The sequence below is a fragment of the Rhamphochromis sp. 'chilingali' genome (assembly GCF_963969265.1).
Source record: "Rhamphochromis sp. 'chilingali' genome assembly, chromosome: 11".
NCBI classification, from domain to species: Eukaryota; Metazoa; Chordata; class Actinopteri; order Cichliformes; family Cichlidae; genus Rhamphochromis; species Rhamphochromis sp. 'chilingali'.
Window position 1 is genome coordinate 29459893 of NC_137938.1, and position 24698 is coordinate 29484590.

Sequence of the window (24698 nt, forward strand, 5' to 3'; positions counted from 1 at the left end):
TCATCTAAATGTCATTATCACAGCAAAAATCAAACTATTGTCATGATTTATGGATTCTGTTTTCTCACACCTGCTCTTCTCTCACATGTTATCAGCAGAAGGCTCTCAGCAGAAGAGAAAACCCACCAATCAATTCAGTACACCTGTAGCAACTGTGGCTGCTCAAAAAGGATCCACACACAGACCACATTACTCAAGAGGATTAGACAAAGAAGATGGTAAAATGACTGATTTTTATCCGGCACTTTTGCACTCTGAGCACTCCAAGAGCTTTATACAGCTGGCCTCATTCACCCATTCATACAAAGAGATTTTTATATACTTTTTTTGCACAAGTGCTTTCTATCTTATATTCACATCCTGATGAATGTATCGGAGAGCACCTCAGGGTTAGGATCTTGCCCAAGTCTACATGCAGCCTGGATCAGCCAGTCTGCAACCACAAACTTCCGATTAGTAGACGACCTATGCTACCTCCTGAACTACAGCCACAGATGGAGAAGTTACAACTTTTGATTCACTCTGGAGATCATCACCTGCAGTGATAACTACAGAATGATGCTGTGATGCAGGATGACCACGGCAGGACTGTTTCAGTCCGAAACAGCTGCAATAGCACTTCTTCATCCATTTTCTTTTAATGCTTGCAGCCTAGTAGTTTGCTTGTATATTGATTACTTCATCTTCAGTTTTTCAGCTCTGTTTTCTTGTGTCATCGTTTTGGGGCTTTAACAAGTGCTTTAAAGTCAAGTTCAGTATCTGAGGTGGAAATGAAAAGGGTGATGGACAGGTGATCGTCACCGAGGGAGGATCTGTATCTGTATCAACACTGAGAACGTTTATTTACAAATGAAGATTGATCCTCCTAACCAAGATCTTCGCTTTTAGCATCTGAATAAGGATGAAGCTGAACGAAACTGCAACTTTCTCATGAAAGTATTCATCAGGTTGTCAATTCATGTGCAAGTAGACTTTGGTTAGGTACATATTTCCCTCGCTACGCTTCATCAGTCAAGGTTTTGTCTTTATCTGTGGATGTAGTCTCATAGTGGAGATTCAATCTGTAAGATCCAGCAATTAATTTTTGTTCTCTGTCGGGACATGAGCCTGAGGCCTCCACGCCGAGCACCGTTTATGCAGTCTATGTGACTGCTGCTGTACTGTCAAAGAGACATCATGGGCTTTCTGCTGAGACTACATTTGCAGGGGCTGGGCTAACAGAGGATGTGGACTTTCTTTAAAAATTATGAAATTGAGGCTTCAACATTTTATGGCCACAAGACGTAACTGATCTTTTTTTTCAGATATTATCACTCTGTTGCTCACTCTGTTGAGACTTCATATTTGAAAATATGAGACCTCATAATTATTTCTCTAGAAACACAAAATAAAACAAAATTAGATATATTCTGAAGGATCAGTGAAGGTCACTTTGGAGTTGTGTTAATGACATCATACTCTGAAGAGCCGACATTTCTACGATTCAGTGACATGTAAGTTCTGTCCTCTTCTTGTGGCTTCACATTCTTTTGTACTTTGCTAGAAGAATACAAAACAATTATTGAAAAATATTTTATGGAAACATCTGCAGGACTTTTAGTTTTAATCAACAACCAGTTTTAAAACATACCAAAGGAAAGCTGCACAGATCACGGTGACACTGAAAAACACACCAGCAAGGACCCAAGGAAGGACTCCACTGTAAAATCCACACTGTGTTTCACAATCTGCAATGAATAATGATACCATGCATATATTATAGCTGCTCAAGTTATGCTTAAACCTTAAAATATTTTAATTGTGTGATACATACACTGAACATCAAGGTGAGTCAGGTTAGAACGTCCAACCCCGATCTCATTTTCAGCTTTGCAGAAAAATCTTCTTTTGTCTCTGGACACTTTAATATTTAAGCTGATTCCTGTCCTAATAAAAGTCTCCTGGTCTCCATCAGCTCTGTACCAGGTGTAGTTTTCTACTGCTGGGTTGGCATTACTGCTGCAGGTCAGAGTCATATTGCTGTTCTCTGGTACTGGACAAGAGGGACTGACTGAAATTTGTACATCTTTGGGTGAATCTAAAAATCAGTACAATGATAATTTGTTAAATGTAATATGTAGGTTTTATGTAAATCACACATCACAGCTCCTTTTGCATTTTAACGGAACTATTAATAGATCATCCTATTACAGACCAGAAAGCCAAATGTCAAAAGTAAAACGTTTCTGCAATTCTACTTTCTTGTTCGACCTTTAGAGTGAATCTGAAAGCTCTGACAAGCTCATGTGTTAATTTAGAAATATGATAATGTGAGAAAATGTTATCATAGGATGTAAATGAAAAACTGCTGTTTAAAATAAAAACAACTGTCCAACATGACTCACTAAATGTAGTTTTGTTTTATTGTCAGTTTTGAAGACATCCTAAAGCTAAAAAGCAGAGCTAACAAAAAAGACATAAATCATTAAATAATCATTAAATTCAAACTTTAAAAGCTTTCATTATATTTTATAAAACTCAGACATTGTTATGGCATACTGATAAAATAACTGTAACTGACTAATCATTTTGTGTAATTTAATCCAAGTCAAGAAAAGTAAATCATTACGATTTCAGTTTAGAAGAGAAAAAATAAACTCACATGAAATATCAGGAGTTAAACTTGTTTCAGCAGTGACATCAGGGCTACCATCTTGTTTCTGGTAGACAGCAGTGCAGGAGATTTTATTTCCATGATGGAGGTGAGAAGCATTGAAACTCATAACAGAGGTCTTGACTTTAGTTTTGTCCTGATTCTCCTGCAGTGTCTCTTGACTCTGACCCAGGTTAGGGCTCCATGTCAGAGCTGGAGGATGAGACCAACATGGAGCTGGAGCAGAGCACGTCAGACTCACTGAGGCTCCCTCCTCCACCTCCAGTGTGGATGGAGTTTGTGTTGTGTTTCAGGTGCACGTCAATATGCCAGAGAATATAAATGTTTTGAGAGGATCCTGTGTGACCATCCCCTGCTCCTTCGATGTAGAGACGAGATTTGAAACTAACTTAGATGATTCATGTAAAGCATATTGGAGTGATTCATCTTCATTTATCAGTGAAAATGCAAAACTAAAGCCAACTAAAGAAATGACAGGAGACTTAACAAAGAAAGACTGCACCACAACTTTCAATAATGCAAGTCTCCTTCAAAGTGCTAAATACTATTTCAAACTGTGGTGTAATAATGCACTGAAATACAGTTTTACCCAAGCTGGTGTAGATATTTCACTCATAGGTAAGATTTGTTTTTTCATCCATTTACTGACAATTCATGAACAAATTACACTTGTGGAACTGCTTTAGCTTCATTGTGACTTCACTCGATTTTACAAAGCATTAGAGACCTGAAAGGAACTGCTCATCAGAATATGTCTTCCCACCAGCTGCTCCTCCCTCACTGAAAAAGTGTGAATACCTGCGATAGAATGATTTGGACATCTTACACATGAAAATTATGATTATTATTATTTAATTCATTACGTGTAATTACTTGGTTGGGGACAAATAACATAAAATCCTATTTCTAAGCTTGTTCGGTAGAAAAAAAACAAATGTAGTTTTATTTTAAATAGAAAATGAGAAGTAAAATGACAAGGTGTTTTTCTTGGCCTCTAATATTCTGAAGACAAAAATACATATATTTTTCTACCATGCAACTCGATTAATGGATTTCTAGGTGGGTACTAGTCAGGGTACATAAGTGGTAATTTTGTAAAATTAATATATACACCGCACGTCTATTTGGAGGTTGATGGATGCTTTAAATCCAACTGTATTTGTAGCATTGCAGAAGAAATTAGTGTCGATTGTTGAAACTGTAATATTTAAAGTGTGTCCAGTCGCAGTGAGAGCCTCCTGGTCTCCATCAGCTCTGTAACAGGCGTAGTTTTCTACTGCTGGGCGGGCATTACTGCTGCATGTCAGAGTCACTGTTTGGTGTTCTACTATTGGACCAGAAGGACTGATGGAACTGCTGCCATCTTTGGGTGAATCTGGGAAAAAATAGACAAAAATTGTTTTTGTAGTATTCGTAAGTGCAAAAATCTTTTGTTTGTCACATCTTCACAAAAAACTGAAAACTTGAAAGAGAATTTGTTAAATGTAATATAATATAAGCGATACATCACAGCTATTTTTTTTGTTGTTTTTGGTTTGAACTGTTAATGGCACACCCCCCACTGCAAACCACAAAGCCAAGTGACAATAGCAAACATTTTCTATAATTCTAATTTCTTGTTTGAGCATTAGAGTGAATCTAAAAGCCCACAGTACACAAACTCATGTGTCGACTGAAAAACATGAAAATATGACGTACATGAAATCTGCAGTTTAAACTGAAAGCAGTCGTCAGATGTGACTCAGTAAATGTATTTTTTTTTTTCAAGTCAGTATTGGAGGGTTTCTGGGAAAGTAAATAATATGGCTAAATAATTATCAGTGTTGGGGAATAATGGAATACACGTACCTGTGTTATGTATTTAAAATACAAAATATGAGTGATTGCATTCCGATATAGTTACTACTTCGATAGGTAATAATTAGAATAGTTACTTTGTTGAAATAAATGGATTGTGGTCTTTTGATGTTTCATATGTTAGGCTATCCCCTCTCTAATTTTGGTAATTCCACACATTGCCGGAAACCCAAACAAAACACGCAATAAGAGGCTCTAATGTACAAGTCCTTATTAATGTTGGTGGCATCAGTTACACAATAGACTCTAGTGATGGTAAATTTGATTCTTTTTACTGATTCGAGTTTGAATGAGACACTCACCAAAATTTATGTTTTTTTGAGTCATTTGAGTCCAGAGAGTGAAAAAAATGTACATTTTCACTCAAACTTAATTTGTTTCTCTTTTCATGTAAATCCTACTGCTAAGATGAGTGATTGAAAAAGAAAACACCTATTTTATAGAGCAAAAAAAGAGAAAAAAAAGATTTCTAAAGGGAACACTTATTTTATGTATTTTATTTTATTATTATTTTCCTCAAATATGTCAAATATATATTTTCTCATCTAAATAATTTAGTGAAATTCTGATTTTACTTACATAATTGCAGCAGCAGAATGTGAGTCAGACACTGTATATTTTTTTTTTATAGTGGTGGAACTGAGTTCATATATTTTTTCCTTTAGTCTGCTTATTATCTTTGCAAAACAAACAAATTGTAGACTGAATGTTATATTGCGTCAGTCAGACTATCAGACTTCATCTCAGGTGAAGGAGCGACTCTTCCACAGTAACATGCTCTGAGTTTCAGCAGCTGAGAACCAGGAGGGAGGGGGGAGTAAGTCATATGTAGCGCAAGCACATATGAAATTACACATATGCAACTAATGAAATTAGTTTGCTAACAGTAACAGGGATGAGTCAGTGAAGGAGTCAGTTTGGATTGTGAATTATGATTCACAAGTCAGTTAAGTGGTTCTTGAGTACTGAATGATTCGTTCATGACTCGCACATCACTAATGGACTGGAGCCAGCACAATAGAGCCGGCAGTGCACATACAGGAATGCATTTCTTACTTTGAAATTCCAACACCACTTCACATTTAAAGAAGAAAGGGGTGGGCGAAATCTGACCATGCAATGCAGGCTCTGTTTGCCAGCAACCGAGCTGCTCTCAGCATCAAAAGACTCCACCTCCAACCTCAAGGAACATCTGGAAGTAAGTTCTTTTTAAAAAACTAACGTTAGCCTACTATAACTACCTTGTTTTAGTTGTGGCAGCTACCTGGGTTATGTGCCACTTCAATATCTTCTATGTACTATTGCTGTGTGATTTATTACAATTACTGAAAGCTGCATTTCAACCTGCTAGCTGCAAATAATCATCTGCAGTTCTAAAAGCAGACAGAAAGAAAACCTATTACTGATACAGAAATAGGTTCCAAATGAGATCACTGCTAAAAGTGCAGCCTTACTTAATGTCCACCCTACTCTTACTCATTTTATATTAAAATTTAAAAATCTAGTTGGTATTGCTTTCAGAACTGCACATGATCATTTGGAGTTAGCAGGTTGTTAATGCTATCAATCAAGTCTAACAGACTGAACTAACCCCAGCAAATGCCAGCTAACAATGTCAACTCGGTGGAGAGTAGCCTTCACTAATAACAATAAATCACACAGCAATAGTACATTCATGTAGTTGCAAAAAGCATGACAATATATCAAGTAATCCAAAGCATTTAGAATATGTTACTCACATTGCGTAACTTAACAGAATAAGTTACACACTACATTTTGGTCCATGCATTCTGTAATCTGTAGTGGAATACATTTTAAAAGTTCCCAACACTGATAATTATATGAATTATTAAACATTTTAGATCATATACTTTAACAAAAATCGGACAATCAGCATTAGTTTAAAAAATAAAAATGTATATGTGTCATTTAGTTCAAATATATAAAACATCCACTGTATACAAGTCAGGCAAGTAAGCCATTAGCAGTAACATTTAATTTTAGAACAAAATAAACAAATAAACTCACATAAGATAACAGAAATTAAACTTGTTTCAGCAGTGACATCAGGGCTAGTTCATTATGATCTTTAAAATAAATGACCCATATGTTTTTAGTTTTGTAAAAAAGCAAATAATATAAAAACATACATCTTTCATTTCAGAAAGTCTAAAACATTAAATGATGCAAGAGGAAAAAAAGAGGAAGTTTCCGGATTAAAGCATTCTTTCTGAAACCAACATAATTCATGTTTCTGAAATACTCAGAGCAAAAGTCTTCTGTAGACAGAGAATTAATGACCTACTGACTATCATGAAAGTCTTAAAATTAAAAACAAAAATGAATTGCTTACCTTTTTTCAGTCAATCTTTTTGACTTTTTCTAAAGTTTCTATGATAGCTTACATTCTCATTATGTCTAATGAGCAGTCAATTTCCCAGATGTGAGGTTTTCTAAAAAGTGCTTTAAAATGATTTCAAAAGTGGAACTAACAGAAAAGTTCTTTTGAGTGTGAAACTTAGATATCTGTGTTGCCAGCAGTGACTGTATTAATCACTGCCTTTTTTCTGACACCCTGTTTCACTGAATGTGTTGTATATGAAGGAGTATTCGAGCCAAATTAAAAAAATGTTGATCACTTTGAAATTTGAAATTAAAGTTGTAATTACTTTGAGAAAAAAGTCATAAGTCTGGTTTGAGAAAAAAGTTGAAATGTGCAGATTACTGTATTTTTCAGACTATAAGGCACATTTAAAATCCTTTTATTTTTTCAAAAATTGACAGTGCACCTTATGTATGAATTCTGGTTGTACTTACTGACTTTGAACGGATTTTATGTGGTACACGGAGTTATTATGTACACTTTTAATGCTTTTCTCTTTTCGTTTCTACCGTAGCTGCTCGTGATCCCCTGTCTTTCCTCTCTTCCCTACTCACACACCCAGGGACCATCCCCCACATCCTTCCACACCCTGTAATACTTTCCCCATAGGGCTTCACCATTAAAGGGCTATGCCTGTAACATTTCTGAAAACAGAAAACTAGACAGCAGTGACTTTTGTAGGGTTACTGAAGTTGGACTAGATGGTATATAATGCTACGTGATCCCTAGCAACACAGCTATGTTAGCAGTTGTGTTTTAAACATAAAAAGTTATAAATATTTTAGTAAATGTTGTGAAAAATGACTAAAAAAACATGTTTTTGTAAGGTTTTGAGCTAAATGTGGAAAAATGTTGCTGAGTTCCAAAAAAAGAGAAGTCAGTCAGATGTGAGGCTAAAAACTGATGCAAAATGAGAAAATAACACAAAACCTGCTGTGAGTGTCAACATTAGATATACTTGTCACTAGAACTGACTGTATACAGTGACATTTCTTTGTTTCCCCCACAATTTTTGCAGCAGTGTACTCTGTATTGCTCTGCTTGTGCCAAGGGACCAGATTCTTAGTTGGACCAATTTTTAGACTAATGTGTTTTGGGGTTTCAAAGCCCCATAGATATTAGGTAGTGAAAGTAACACAGCTCAGCTGCTCCAATAATCTTGACACATAAAGAATCACCAGAGTTTTTGCTTATTCAGTCTTATTGGTTGTCCTTCTTTCCTGGATCACCTGTAGCATTCTATAAGCACCCTCCCAGCTTTGAAAAATGTCCAGCAGGGATTAGCACTTTTTGATATGATGTTCTTCTGCTTCCCTGGCCTCTATGTCAGAGACCTAGAATACTTGCTGTAGCAAATGGAACCATGAATTCTGCTGTCTGCCAAAAAAAAAATCTGATGGAGAATGTCTGACTATCTGTTTGTGACTTCAAGCTGAAGCACATTTGGGTTCTGTAGCACTACGATGATCCAAAACACACCAGCAAGTCCACCTCTGCGTGACTTCAGAAAAACAATATTAACCTCTTAAGCTTGATTAGTTGATTGTAATTGTTGCTCCTAAGGGTGGCCCAACCAATTATTAGGTTTAGGGGGCAATCACTTTTTCACAGAAGGCCATTTAGGTTTGGATTTTTTTCCCTTAATAATAAACATCTTCATTAAAAAACATTAATTTTGTGTTTAGTTTGTCTAATAGTAAAATTTGTTTGATGATCTGAAACATTTAAGTGTGACAAACATACAAAAAACAGAAAATAGGAAGGAAGCAAACACGTTTCACACCACTGTATATATGCTGCAAAGTAATGTTTATTGAAAGATTCCTCCACCAAAGAAAGAAAATAGTGCTTCATAAGGTAAAGTAGATAATGGAGCATGCGGTTCCTTAATCACAGATCACTGGAGATGGAAACTGTGAAGAATTTTTTGTGATTCTGCAGGGAAAAACTGTGATTCCACATCCACTTATTTACATTCTCTTAAGAAATTCATGTTGTGACGACATGAGTGAGAGGCTCTCCTCACAATGTTCCTGTTGGATTAAAACAAAAGGTAATTATTAGGCAACACCATATGTTGTATTTCTCTTTACATTAACATATTTGTGTTATATTCAGTGTCTTCACTTAAGCTTTTTGTGTATCTGCTTCTTTTTAATATAAAGAATGCACTTTTTTGACAGTTGTTGGAAGATATGCAATGACTGATTTTGGGGACAGATTCAAACCCAGGCCTCAGCATTAACCTTATGGCATATTGATCACATGCTTTACTGAGTGAGCTAAGCTGTACACATTTGTAATGTTTGATTATTGCATCTATATATGAGGTGGATCCCCTTCAGAAATCCTAACCAGCATCTCAGACAGTGATTTCTTAACAATGGTGTTCAGTCCTTACATTAAAGTTCCAGAGACATGCAAGGGAGTGCTGAAGCTGTATTAATGTCACAGCTTGCTAAATCAGTTTATATCGGATTTTTCTTTAATTTGTCAATTGTTGTACAGTATATATACTGCAAATAAATTAGTCAAATAATTCATCACAGGCATGTGATATTTATTCAAAGGTTTGATTATTTATTTGACCTATATGTATTATGCTGTCCAGAAACTTACCTCCAGTAACCAGTGTTGATGAAACAAGCAATATCGTCAGTTATGTTATTGTCAGTGAAGGCTGCGAGGAAAAAAGAAACAATTTTTAATATGCAAAATAAAAAAAACAAAAAAACAAAACATAATAAATTAACCCGCTGTGGGTGCAAGAACTCACAGTTGCAGGAGGTGCGGCAAACATTTCTGGATGGACGAAGCCCCGAATTACAGAAAATGTTGTCAGGCAGCTGGAAGAGCCCGTAAAGGCCGAGGGACGAAGGCTTCAAGTTTTCCTCCTCACTGCTGTCTTCCACTCCTCCGCCAATTTGCCCGATCTCCTCCTCACTGCTCGAGTGAGCATGTCGCTTTCTTCTGTTCATGCCACTTGTGCTGTTTGACACAAGGGTTGTGTTCACTGAGCTGATGGTGGAGTTAGTAATCGCAGGGCTAGTAGTCATGACAGTAGTAGTAGTAGTAATAGCAGTAGAAGTAGTAGTAGTAGTAGCAGTCAGGTCAGTGGTTGCTGAGTTGGTGCTTGTCAGTGTCGTCGCTCCAGTGGTCGTTAAGGTGACTGCTGTTGTGGAGGGGGTTGTTGGCTTTAGTGTGGTAGTTGTGCGCTTGCCAAGCACATTGACCAAGCTGGTGTTCAGATGAGAGATCCTGTCCACTTCACAGACAACTGTGGCAAACAAGTCACACATGCAAAGAAGTAAAAGCAAACAAAGGAGAAAAAAAATGCAATTATAAAGGTGATAGCCAGTAAGAGTTGCTATTTTCTTTCTGTTTTCTTTCAAATGTATGTGCTTTTAGTTTTACTTTAGTGGTTACTTTTTTCAGTCATGGGGGCCACATGAAATATATTTCATTGGATGTCAGATTTATTTATAAATGAATAGACAAACTGGTCTAGGCTCTCTCTCTCTCTCTGTGCTCTTACTGCTGCCTTTGAACTGATAACTGAAGCTATCAGATTTATAAAAGTTAATATTTTCTTCTAATACAGAAGAATCAAAAAACAGCATTAGGCTTAAATACCCCAGTGGTATTCTAGTCTACAGCTAAGGTACAGACTTTTGTCATGGATTTAAGTCACTGGACTTACTTATAGCCAAGAGTGTCCTGGGCAGACGTATCACTTTCCCAAGCTTGTCTTGGAGCTCGCATTTGGAGACGATCCGGCTCTCAGAAAAGCTGGGCAGCAGAACTGCCACAGCCACCACAACAAGCAACCCGAGTTTCATGTCAGCACTTTCTGTGGGAAAACATGAAAAAAAAAACCCTTAAAATATATTTGTTAAAATTTGTATATGTACCCCAATTTCTCAAATTGCTAAAAATCTATATGGATTCATGGCTTTTTTCTTGTTTGATGACACTCATTCACATTTCTACAAAATGTCAAAAATAAGTTAAAGGATACATACAAATAAATGAAAGTTGCAAGATTTTGTTATTAATCTGTATTCGGTTTTCCACAATGTAATTGCAGAACTTTTAAGATTTGTTAAAACTAATTTTGATTGTTTGGATCTGTTGGTTTAAAATAAGGTTTTCAAACGAGCACACACTCCCTGACTTTAAAGCAGATGGAGTCAACACAGTTTATTGTCAAATAATTTCTCCTCATTCATTTTTTTTCTAACTCTACAATGAAGTCAGTGTTAAAATTTTTTTTAAAAACCACTAACAGAGCAAGTGATGGAACAGGATGTAATTTTTGTTTTGCGAATATAACAAGCACTAAGTGATAATCAAAGAAGAAGAAAATCTTCCTTACCACTGTGATCTACCCGATGGACAGTTAACCCAGAGAAATTTCCCTCTGTTAATGTTTGCAAACACAGCCTGTGAGTTTATATATGCGCTTTAACACTGGACCAGCCTGCTTTACTGCTGTCTTTGTTGTCTGGGGAGTTTCACTTGTGAAACAGGAAAATTTTTAATGTTCGTGACACAATACACAAAGGTGGCTGTGATCATTGTTAGGACATGGATTATATTCTTTTACCAAGCCCATATGACATTAAATCACCCAGAATCTGACCATTGCATCGATCGTTGTCATGGACTCGAATAAAAAATGACAGCACCCAAAAAGATTATTCCGGGGCAAACTATGGACTTTACTCATTTGAATTTTGCAATTTAACTGTACTGGAGATGTGACCCTGATTAATCTATGTGTATTTGTGCATTTGGAGTTGCAGAACATCTCTCCTTGAAATATTTAGAATCAAACTGATATGAAATCACAATGACATTGATCACTGGAGACTAAAACGAGATTAGTTCATGCTTAAATGTCAGTTACTATTCATACCATATTTAAAGAAATTCACAGCAACATCTATGCAGAGAAATAAAATGTATCAATGATGATATTTTCTGTCTTGTGTAAAGTTTGTTCATATTTATCCAGTGCTGATCTAAATAGTTTGCCATAGTTAGTTTTGCTGCGTCATCATTGAAACACGTCGAATGACATTACAAGTCTCCAGGAAGTTAAACACGTTAACAATGATCTTTGTTTTAAAAGAACCAGTCTAAGTCAGTCAGTGTCCACCTAAACAATCGTCTAGTCACAGTGTGACGAAGAGAGGGGCTTAAGTGTCCTTAGAAATGTTTACTCACTGATTTAACTCCACTCTGCATACAACGTAAAGTTATTGTTAGAGTTTGTATTGTTGATTGTTATTTATGCTTAGAAATATTTAACCATAGATGCTTAGAGGTGTATAATCAATTGTGTAGTGATAAGTTGTGTGATCTTTAACAGGCTACAGAGGCTTGGTGTGTATTCCACACTAGAATGCACACCTACATCCTGGGAGCACGGGAAGAGGTCGCATCTTGTCTTAATTGTTTTATGGTAGGATTAACGTAGCTACGTCTGTTCTAGTCTAAGTGCTTTTCTGTTTAGATGAACTGCTGGACTTCCTCACCGGGGGGGGGGGTCTAGTCTACCCTCTTCCTGACCAAGGATGTTTGACCCTTTGACCACACACACACACACACACACACACACACAGGCAAGGTACTCTTTGTTTGTATGTAGACGTCGTATGTTAATGAACCTATGCATATTCATGTAACCTCAATAAAAGGACAGTGTTACGGGAGGACGGACGAGAGCGACTGGGGTCAAGCGAAGGGACGGCGCTCTGTCCGGTCTCTCCCGTGCACGAGTAACATGAAGAACTTTGCCTATTTGTGTCTTGCTTAGCAGTGTAATTATATTGTCTTCAACGTTCCAGCGGATGGGTTCAAGCTACAAACCTATCATTAATTGGTCCTTCGATGCTGGAGCCCTGGAATCGCATTCACCGAGGGGAGGAGAGGCACGCTGAAAGACTGACGTCAGCCAGGAAGTTCCTGTGGATTCGCGGTCTGTCTTTTCTCCTCGATGAATGACGGTCGGCGGGATTCGGGCTGATATTACACTCTAAGCAACGCCAAGTAAGTTTAAAGAGGCCGACTCTATAACCGTGTCGTTGTGCAGTCTCCGCCACTGTGTGAGGCGTTGAGAAGAGCCCGACTCTATAACCGTGTGGTTGTGCAGTCTCCGCCACTGTGTGAGGCGTTGAGAAGAGCCCGACTCTATAACCGTGTGGTTGTGCAGTCTCCGCCACTGTGTGAGGCGTTGAGAAGTTCGCTACTTTGTGGAGCGATACCCGGGTTCCTTGCTACTTTGTGGAGCAAGAGGTTCCTTGCTACTTTGTGGAGCAAGAGGTTCCTCGCTACTTTGTGTGGCGAGAGGTGAGTTCTCCGCCACTTTGTGGGGCGTTGAGAAGTTCCGCGGGGTCCAGACTGTGCTGGACGATAGGCCTATTTTGTGTTGTTTTTGTTGTCGTCGTCATCGTTGTTGTTGTTGTGTGGGTGTGTGCGGAGCAGAACACGTGGTCTGTGACGCCGACTGTTGTTGTTATCATGGGTTTCTAAGCAACCAAGAGTGAGTCGGAGGGAGACAGACGTTTGTGCTGGACTTTGCTCCTGGCAGCACAAAGTATTTATGTAAAAAAGAGAGGGAGCGACGGCTCCACAGCTGCGCGGGTTCACGCGAGCGCGGTCACGCGGGTTTCACGCGGACCTGAGCCGTGCGGTTAATCGCAGGCTTAAAAATGGAAGAGATTAAAATGTTAGAAGTTTTCAGAAAACACACCAGCCTTGAAGAGCGTGTGGAGAAGGCCAGCCCACATCAGCAGCTATGCTCTGGTGGGTGGCTGTCCCCCCACCCCTTGCTGACACAAAACGTTAACTCTTCAGCCTGTGTGCCAGACCATAGACGTAATTGAGGTGGATAGTTGTTAAAAGTCATCTACATTACGCTTGTGGTTGCTTAAATTCAGTACGATGACATGTGAGGTGAAGTGATATAGGTAAATATTTAAACTAATGAAGTGCATAGAGGCACTTGACCTGTGTGGAAGACTGTCGTCTTATTATGAACCATTGTTGAGATGTAGAGCACACCTGTGAAAACAATTAATATGCTGAACCCTGTATGAAGCATCTAAAAGTACATGATGGAGAAGCTGAGTTGAATATGAAAGTGTAAGACTTTGCCGCTGTGGGCAGAGCAACTACTGTGTGATGTTGCGTTGCAGTTTTTTTTTTCTTCTGAGCTGATGGGCAGGCTACACATTATCAGATCGAGAGCTGTCTGAGAACTACTCTAAGAGAGGGAAACGGCGCTATGATAACTGTGATAACTGGAGTGTGCAGCGTTTCCATGAGCAGTTTTCCTGCATCTTGACTCTTGTGTGTGGAGTGTTCATAGCATCAGCATCATGTTTTTGTTTATTTGTTTTGTTGGGTTGAAAATAATTAAATAAACGTGTGATCATGCCTATGGATCACCATGGCACATATCTCCAGCCATATGATTTATTTATGCAGATGACAAAGTGAGTGTGAATGTGTCTGACATCACAGTGTTTTTGTGCACTGTGCAAGAGTAATTGCCTTTGATTGTGAGTGACAGCGGTGATTTTGCAGGTCACCAGCTATTGTAAATAAAAAAAAAAAAAAGTGAATAAGAGGGAGAATTTATATTGTAGAAAAAAAATAATCATAGGAAAAAGGTTTTGTGTTGATCAACCAAAAAAACAACTATAATTTCATTTTCTGCTTTTAAGAAAGGATTGTTCACAAAAACACAGAGCGAGAGAGAGAGAGAGAGATATGTGTTGATTAAGCATTGATGATAATAATGAAAATGTCTTAGTTGTCACTTTCAGGTGAAAAGCAGACCTGAATCAATTTTCCACATGCAGCGGTCGGAAGAAAAGTTATAGTTTAACAATTGGAAACGTTCAAGCCAAGTTTCTGGCTGACTTATTTACAGCACGATCTGTCTCAAAACTCTCACTCTTCCCTGAAAAAACCTGATCAGCAGCGGCAGTATCGGAGCAGAGGCTGCAGAAGCAAAAGCAGCTGCTAAGAAGTCGCCCAGGAAGGCAGCAGCAGCAGCAGCACTTCAGCCACTAGCACGAAGTCAACCGCATCAGAGGACAATAGAATGAGAGTGGTGAGAACACAAATTTTATTTTTAATGTGGGAAATCAAAATTTGGGTTAGCAAACCTGGGGAAAAGAAAACTGACTGCTTAAGTTGGAAAATTGAGACGGAGTCTGAAACATTGCGAAAATAGAAACATATACAAAATCACACACACACAAGCAGAACATGCATTAACCCTACTAACAATTCCAAACACAAAATGACTCATGAAGACTCATAGCACATTAGTTAAGAAATGATTAAATAATAGCAGAGAAGTGTGTAGGAAAGGCAGCTTTAAGAACATGCTCTGCTGGAGATGCAGCTCCACAGACATGCATTAGACCTGCCTAATAACACAAACACATGTAATGAAAATTAGCTTGTTATCTTTCATCAGTGTTAAATTAGTGTCAATTTAGCAGACACTTGTTATTAAATACTGAATGTATCCAATGCAAAAAATTGACTCTCCAGGTTGCAGGACAACAGTTTAACTTTTGTGGGAAAAAAGATCCTGGTTTGACCAACCAGTGATCAGACAATAAATTTAGTTGTTAATATAGTAAATTGGGAGAAGCTTCCTGCTTGATTAATGCAGCACAAGTGATTTACTGTATGAGGGAAATTGTCTTTTGTGATACTATTTTGAACATGCTTTTCTGTCGTCCTGTCAACTTAGTGGGTTAATAGCTGATATGCAAATTAGTTGATCGGTTTTAGATTAATGAAAGGTGACTGAATTCTAGTATGAGTGAATGAGATGTGTTGGAGTTGTTGTGTGTTGAGTGGAGACTCTAAAACACTGAGTTTCCTGCTTTGATGTGCGAGTGAATCCTGTATTTAGATACACAACTCTGAATACGTCAGAACAGACTGTTTTGTGAAGTGCATGACAGCATGTCACATGTTTTATGATGAAGGGAAAAGGAAAATTGAATAAAATAAATCTGTGACCTAAATGAGTGAAGAGCACAGACCTGGGGATTAAACTCATAGCTAATAAGGCATTAAGGTTATGTTGTGTTGTGCAGCTGATGGTTGATTTGGAGTGAATCTAGCTGATGATTTTTCTTTTGTTGTGAAGTTGAGCCTGCCGATTAGTATGATGGTATGATGAACCATGCTAATGGTATGATTTACCCTCCTGAGATGAGGAGCTTGTGTCATGACTTAACAAGGCCTTTTTATTTTGATACTTTCACAGTGCACTGAAAGTTTTGTTCGATAATCTCTGTTCTTTAAGCAGATCTGCACGTCGGGAATTAAAAGCGCTACACGTCGTCGAGACAATTGTGCCAAGTGAGTTCTCCACATTTAAATGGACTCTGGAGAAAGCCACTTATTTGGGACAATTATTAAATGACAGTCCCAGTCCAAAAGGATTCAGCGATGTAATCCAAACTAAAGTTCTTCTTTTTCTTTTTGAAATGACGTCATTTTGCTGAGAGTGGAAACTAAATGCGACGATAGGTTCCACTATCAGCAAAGAAAGAAAGAATGAATGCATGAATGAGTGAGTGAAAGGAAAACAAACTGACTGACTGGTAAAAGCTGACAAAAGCTGACAAGACTTTACTGATGTAACACGACTGTGTGAAGTTGACCCCCGCCTGGCAGGGGTGCAGATGAGTCTGTGTGTGCTTCCCTTTACAGGAGCAGAAAGATGACAGCAACACTCGAGGTTGCGTGATGATTTAACATTTTAAATGCCATTTTCTGTGTCTGTGAATTTACTATGTGTGTGTCATTCACTAGCTTGTGTGCTCACAGAGATAACTGTGACAAAGTATGCATACGCCTGCGCAAGCGCTAACATTTGCATTTTCGTTTTTACAGCATTACGGTTCTTCATGTGTTTGATTATGTGATTTATAGGAATACTGGCTAATGTTTCTCTACTACATGATTTCTGGGTTTATGTGTGAAGAAAACTGTAGTTACAGGCTATATGTTGATGGAGAAATTAATATAGTTTGAGACATACTGTGATGAGACCAGTGTTACTTTTTCCACAGCGAGTGTTAACTTTATGGTGTTTTATGGCACCTCTGGAATGTGGATGGCCGACGCCTGCCCACCAGGATGGTCAATGTGTATTGCTAATGTTTGTTTTTCTGAGACTGCATTTAGAAGATTCAGCTGAAGCGGACAAGTGACATGAGTAAAACAAATAAGAGATTACGGTAATTATGGAATAGTTTATTATGGGCTCATTTGCTGGCCACTTTTGAACCCATAATAATAATATATGAGTGGAGTGACTTTGCTTAAGAGAAGTCACTGATTACATTAATGTTAACAGAGTACATGGGATAATCCATGTCTGAGGTGAATTAGGGTAATAGTTGTAGTTACTGATTTGAGAAAACCTGCACATGACACTTGTCTTGCTGATGTTGAATGCTTATTACTCTTATGATACAATTGTTTACAGGTATGAAGTTTGATTTCACTTCCAGATTTTGCTTTCCAGGCCGTGATGGTGTGTCTGCAGGCTCCTGGGAGAGCCAGGTGTTAAGCAAACTTAATATGCAACACACGCTAACATCTTTTATTGCAGGGTTACGGAGCTACTCCAGAGGAGATGCCCTGATGTTGCCTGGGACATGATCTAGCTAATCTTTTTCTTTAAGACAGGGATCCAGGTTTGGTGAGTTGACGCATGGGAATGTCCATGCGTCAAGAGGTGGAGTGCAAGGATTAACATTAAACAATGTTTACTATTATTGTTGCAGTGATTTGTGTGATTAGCCGTTTATTTACAAGTATTAAACCTATGCAAGTGGTGCATCCATGTTCAGATGAGGCTTTGATGGCCTATAAGTGAAGTTCACTGAACTAAAGAATGTGGTTTGATGATTGTTGACATGCTCTCCAAATAGAAGTTTTTCTTCTTAGCAAGGAAATACAGGTGCAGCAGTAATCTCCTGAGAAATCTTCAGAGGCCCAGTGAGAAGCGTGAACCATTCCAGGCATAGCTGACAGCCAGGCAGTGGTTGAGGTCAAAGGTCAAGCTGGTTGGGGCCCATCATGAGATCAGACCTTGGAGCCACAGCAAGGACCATGAAACTGCCTGCAAAATAGAGGAGAGGATCGTCCACAAGACGGGAGCTGAGGCCAGGAGAGAGGCTTCAGGAGGATCAGAGATCATCTTCAGCACAGCAGACATCACACAGAGAGCTGTGCTACTGAGCTTCCAGGAGATTTTAAATAAAATGAAAGATTCAATATTGACGCTGAGGAAGACAACTAAGGTGTACGACGTGCTCTGCCTTAAACCTTCAGCAGCGTTGGAACATGAAAACTCGTGGGATGAGGGGAGCGTGCCAAGCTCCATCGACAGCGCAGAAGGAGTTCGAGGATGACATCATGATTCTGTGAAAGCACAGGAACCAGAAGCTATGGTGGTGATGACAGCAGTTTCCTATGAACATCACCTAATGCTGTGCCACTATACTGTGCATACGATGACACTCTGAAGGCTGCTGGGATCATAACAGCAGTAAGACAACTGAACCCTGCACCCTTTCCACAGAGGTGTTTCTCTGCGGAGCGTGGACAATGAAGGAGTCATAAATATCCCCCTCGCAGGATGAAGGCCTGAAGTGAGGTGATGGGAGGCCATAAAACTAGAGTGCTGAGAGGTCTGCAGCTTTGGAAATAGCTGAGACCCATGTTGACAAACAACAAAACTAACTGGTATGTTTGAATGTTTATTCTACATACATTTGGACTCTGGTCCTATGGACAACGAAACAACTAGAAGAGACATTCATGATGCCCTGCAGAACTCAAACCACTCTGCAGAGAGACATGTGATTTGCACACCCGGAGGAAGCATCACCAAGCTGAGATGTTTTTGAAAATGTTACTTTCTTAGTTTCACTATTAAATTAACAATTTCTTTGGTTGCTCGTAAGATGCAGTTTGCCATGAGATGAGCTCAATGAATGGGGTAACTGCTAATACATTTATTAAACTGTGTAACTTTTACAGTAATTTAGGGTGATTTGACATATGCTGAGTAGAAAAATGTTTGCATTGAAACTGTCAGACATGAGGTATGCATAACTGGGAACTTTCTAGCATAAAGGTCAAAAACGGGGGAATGTTAGAGTTTGTATTGTTGATTGTTATTTATGCTTAGAAATATTTAACCATAGATGCTTAGAGGTGTATAATCAATTGTGTAGTGATAAGTTGTGTGATCTTTAACAGGCTACAGAGGCTTGGTGTGTATTCCACACTAGAATGCACACCTACATCCTGGGAGCACGGGAAGAGGTCGCATCTTGTCTTAATTGTTTTATGGTAGGATTAACGTAGCTACGTCTGTTCTAGTCTAAGTGCTTTTCTGTTTAGATGAACTGCTGGACTTCCTCACCGGGGGGGGGGGGGGGGGGGGTCTAGTCTACCCTCTTCCTGACCAAGGATGTTTGACCCTTTGACCACACACACACACACACACACACACACACACACACACACACACACAGGCAAGGTACTCTTTGTTTGTATGTAGACGTCGTATGTTAATGAACCTATGCATATTCATGTAACCTCAATAAAAGGACAGTGTTACGGGAGGACGGACGAGAGCGACTGGGGTCAAGTGAAGGGACGGCGCTCTGTCCGGTCTCTCCCGTGCACGAGTAACATGAAGAACTTTGCCTATTTGTGTCTTGCTTAGCAGTGTAATTATATTGTCTTCAACGTTCCAGCGGATGGGTTCAAGCTACAAACCTATCAGTTATTTTAATGTTTATTTAGGTTATTCTACAACCAGGGGTGCATGAAATGAAAAAGTAAAAAACAACACAAACCACTTGAAAGTCCATTTTTTCTGCAGTCAAATTAAGTTAAATATTTGGCACAAGAATAATTCATGCTTTTCATGCCTGTTTGGTTAAGGTGAGTTTTTTTGTGCCACCCTCTCCTCGCCCCATTGCTACACAGAATTAGCGTAATTCTGTTTAATGTTTAGAGTGATGCTTCTTTAAGATAGCTGTTTTCTGAACTCCATGGCAAACTGATTCAATGTTGCTGCCCAACCAAAACAACTTGGCTTCAAACACACAGGAAATTTCCCCTGTCGTAAGTGCATAGTAATAAGATAAGATGAATTTTAAATGTCCCAGAGTTGGGAATTAGCTGGGACTAAAGAGAAGGAAAAGAAAGTGACTAAAAGGAAAATGGGAAAGATGAACCACTTTGTAAAATGTTACAGTTCTTTTTTAGCGTATAGCCTTGAATGTCATTATTTTTTGTAATGTTGGAAGAATAAAGAAGAGATTCAAGTACAGTCCCAGGGTTTCTCTATGAATTTCACGTTCTCGTGGCAGCGTGCTAAGTACTTGTTCAGATTGAAGTTTAATTTTTCACTGTGGAAAGAAGTTTTCTTCCCATGCAGTGTGTACAGCAGACGCTAATGTTTTTGTCACTTTTTACAGAATCAAACTTAACTTAATGTCAGTACTTCCAAGCTTTAAACGCTGCATGGTCGCACTCTCTCTCACACCCCATATTATCCTTCATTGATCTACACACGTCTGGTGCTGCCATGGATGTCGCATGTTCGTACGCCATTGTCATGAGACAATCTAACAAACAAAATCACGGTTTAGTAATGCAGTAACACACTAATTCCAAAGCTTTTTTGCAATAGTAATCCTTTACTTGTTACTTGAAAAAAGTAATTCGATTACAGTAACATGTTGCAACCCATCTCTGTTTATTAAATGGCATCACATTTTGATTAGTAAAACACTGTTAACACTGTAAACTTGATTTTAATGGTTGAATTATATTCTCTTTTGATTTAATTAAGAATTGCCTTCTTTAGTCTTTTTTCCCAGATAGTTTTGTATTTCCTTTTATAATTTTATAGATATTGGGGTCAGCTATTTTGATATGTATGGGCTGATTTTTAACACACGCTAGGGGTTACAATATTTTGGTACAGGTGTTGATTGATTAGAACCATGTGCTGGTATTTAATCCTGACTGATGTGCATTTGTCAGACCCCAATAAGGACTCAGTACTGATTCAGTAAAAGTAAAATAGGCAAAAGTTAAAATATCAATACTACAGTCTAAATATCAGGAGAGGAAATCAATATGCTTTCAGTAAAAAGTACAAAAATACAAATGGGTCTGTTTGCTCCAGGAATGAATTTTTATATGATTTCATCCCACACAGAGTGACTCAGGAACTACTTTTTCATTTTAATCTGTTTAATATTTCCAGAAAGTGAAAGTCAGTGAAATAGTGGATCTATTCATGATCTATTGCTCAAGTTATTGTGCATTGTGAAATGTCTTTTAAACAAGACTGGTACTGCCCTTTGTGTACCACACCTCTTGTATTCAGGACAGCTTGGATAGGCTTCAAGTATGCTGCACCCATCATTATATTGGTGTGTGTCATGGATATCATACTATTCTCAATTGTCTTTTTATTCTATAGCTTCTCTATAAAAAAATACCATCAATGTAAGCCAATCTGACAAACACAACAACATTAAGTTACTTTAAGTCAGAATTTTCAAAAAAGGGATTCTGTGTAGAATAATAAAATGGTGAAAAATTCATTCAGTGCATTTTGGAATAAGGCTGTAACATGACAAAATGCGGAACAAATCAAATGATGTAAGTACTTTTCCGATGCACTGTAAGTTCATGTGATGGTGTCATTCTAAAAATTTTGTATTGTAAATTTTAAATGCTTCACTATTCTTAATTTGAAAATTATCTACAAAAAATGTACGTCATCAGAGAGACAGGCCAGAGAATGTTCCTTTCAATGTTTTTTTTTTTAAAAAGAGGTGAAGCTCCTCCAGCTTATCCAGAGGAACACATGGCGTTCCCAGTCCAGCTGAGAGATATAATTGCTCCAGAGAGTCCTGGGTCTAGCCCAGGGCCTTTTTTCATTCTTATGTTGTACTTACAGGACAGCCACAAACATATGATTTATAAATTATAATGCTGGACATAAAATAGAATATAAACTATATAAAACAAGCTCAAGTTTGGCCACATTCAGTAAGTAATCCATCTACTGCAGATGGGGAACATTTTTATGGAGAATTATTATTTTTATATTTAATATTTTAGGCACAGTTTTCCAGTAATACAGTTTTGTCTATACTGAGCTATTTTCAATGTCTTTTATGTTATACAGTATGTTATTCTATTTTATCTTATCCTATTCCATTGTGTTTTTCTCAACTTTTACTGCTCTTAAACTTGTACTTTCTGCCATGACCAAAAATGTTTTTTATTAGTGTGGGACTAATAAAGGTTTATCTTATCTCTCTTAGAAAGGTTTAAAATTTCCTCCACCACTTGTCATTTTCAGCTAATAGTAAATTTTGTTTGGTAATATAGTACAGATTTATTTTACTATTAAAATAAAAATATACAATTCTTTAGCAAGAAAGATGTGCAGAAAGTTGAAGATGTCCATGTAGAGTTAAGACAGGCAGTACAAATGGTATGTTTTAATCTGATCCAGTTTATGGTTGTGACACTGGGCTCAATTTGCATCAGTAATTACATCATAATTTCCTTATGCAAGTACTTGGATCTGCTGGAGGGGGGGGATCGAGCATTGATGTAATGGTCTCTTAGATTTTAAAACAGTTGTTTCCAGCATAAATATTTCTTTCCTGTTAAATAGATGTTGTTACACATGACTGAATTGTTTACAGTACAAATATTTCCTCTTCCCTGTAAAAACATTGTTTGCCCCCTGTTCAAGTGCATTTACAGTTAAGTGTTTTTGTTACAAATAATCTATTTATGTATCCAAATTTCCCCGTTAACTGTTCTCCAGTAGCTGATTTCTCTTTTTTCCCCTTTTGCATATTTGTCACACTACATATTGAAAAACTAACTAAATAAAAACAACCAAATTAAATACAACATACAGATTTTAAATGTAAATTTAATTTATTAAAGGAAAATAGCTATCATAACCTACCTAGCCCTTAATTTTTGTGTTGAGGGCAAGTATTACAATTTGATCAAAAATAAGGCTCACAAGTAGGTCTTTAAATATCTTAGATTATTCTGTTTTTTTTTTATTTCATATGGGAATCATTTATGGTGGGTTTTGTTTCCCACACAGCTCTTCATGTTATGTGATAAGAAGAGCAGCAGAGTGTGAGCTTTGGTTTTACTATGGGTATATACATTCATGCTGCAAAGTAATATTTATTGAAAGATTCCCCCACCAAAGAAAGAAAATAGTGCTTCGTAACATATAGTAGGTAATCGAGCATGCAGTTTCTTGATCACAGCTAACAGGAGATGGTTCTGAAGAATAAATAGTTGTGATCCTGCACGTATAAACTGTGATCTCGCAGCCATTCATTTACATTCTTTGAAGCAATTCCAGTTGTGACGACATGACTCTGAGGCTGTCATCTCAATCTCCCTGTTTGATTAGAGCAAAAGGCAGTTATTAGGCAACACAAATTTTTTTGTATTTCTCTGTTGTAGTTTTCTTTGGATTAACTTAGTGTTTTATTCCATACACCCATTTATATGTATATTTCTTTTTAAGTACACTTTCTGAACATTGATAAGAAGAAGGGATAGCTGGGAGACATGCCATAATTGACCTTGTGGTAGATTTAAACCCAGGCTTCTGCATGAACCTTATGACATAATGATCACCTGTTCTACGCAGGGAGCTAAACTGGCACACATGTGTAGCTTTTGAATGTAACACTTAAATATGAGAAGGAATCTTCACTTTGATGTACCTTCATACACAGAAAGTATCCTGATCCCCCTCAGAAATCCTAACCAGAATGTCAAACAGTGGTCTCCACCACCATCATGAAAGCACCAAATTAGATCAAATATTTTGAAACAATGATGTTCAAACATCAGAGTAAAGCTAAAGACAGAAGGCCACTGAGCACTGAAGCTGTGATGCAAAAGGTCGATAAGATTTTCCTGTCATTTGTCAACTGTTGTTTCGCATATCTAAATTGATCAGTTAGCTGATGTATCGCTCAGTCATCTCATATTTATTCAAAGGTTTGATTATTTATCTGACCTATGTCTGTTTTGCTCTCCAGAAACTTACTTCCAGTATCCAGTCTGGATAACACAAGCAATATCATCAGTTATGTCCTCGTCGTTAAAGGCTGCAAGAAAAAAGAAACTATTTTTAATACGCAAAATAAAAATCAAAACTTACCTAGTAAATCTGTGTTTGCTTTTGGTGTAGGACCTCACCTGTGCAGGAGGTATTACACAAATTTTCAGATGGGCAATACCCTGAATCACAGAACTTCCTGTCAGACAGCTGGAAGAGCCCGTAAAGGCTGAGGGACAAAGGCGTCAAATTTTCCTCCTCCCTGCTGTCTTCCACTCCTCCGTTAATTTGCCTGCTCTCCTCCTCACTGCTGTCTTCCTCACTGCTACTTGTGCTGTTTGACTCAAGGGTTGTGTTCACTGAGCTGATGGTGGAGTTAGTACTAGTTGGGCTAGTAGTAGTGTTAGTGCACTTTCCAAATGATGTGACCAAAGCGGTGTTCAGATCAGACCTCCGTTTCACGTCACAGATAACTGCAGCAAATCAGTCATGTACACAAAGAGACCAAACAGGGAAGAAAGACAAAAAAAGAACAAAATATGATACACAGTAAGAGCTGTTGTTGCTGTTTTCTTTTACCTTCCATAATATGTGTG

The 24698-nt window shown here is 38.0% G+C and overlaps 3 protein-coding genes across 3 annotated transcripts in view; 1 reads left to right on the plus strand and 2 right to left on the minus strand.

Annotated features, from left to right (window-relative positions):
• LOC308405712 (histone H1-like) overlaps nt 1–15455 on the plus strand; it is a 160907-nt gene extending 145452 nt beyond the window's left edge. The window contains exon 2 of the mRNA XM_080896424.1: nt 12526–15455. The gene's annotated coding sequence lies outside the window, so the exon portion shown is untranslated. The remainder of the gene's footprint in view (nt 1–12525) is intronic.
• LOC308405503 (B-cell receptor CD22-like) lies at nt 1428–2930 on the minus strand (the record flags this gene model as incomplete). Its single annotated transcript, XM_080896177.1, has 4 exons — nt 1428–1539; nt 1631–1727; nt 1814–2077; nt 2642–2930. Coding segments are annotated over 4 exons (762 nt in total), but the record flags the coding sequence as incomplete, so codon positions are not given.
• On the minus strand, nt 8696–11367 carry LOC308405711 (uncharacterized protein). Its single transcript, XM_080896423.1, has 5 exons — nt 11269–11367; nt 10594–10743; nt 9670–10170; nt 9513–9573; nt 8696–8926 (listed from the first exon to the last, which is right to left on the minus strand). Exons 2-5 carry the CDS (start codon nt 10730–10732, stop codon nt 8860–8862), a joined length of 768 nt encoding a protein of 255 aa, XP_080752549.1. The 5' UTR covers nt 10733–10743; nt 11269–11367; the 3' UTR covers nt 8696–8859.
• Nucleotides 15456–24698: the final 9243 nt, after the last annotated feature.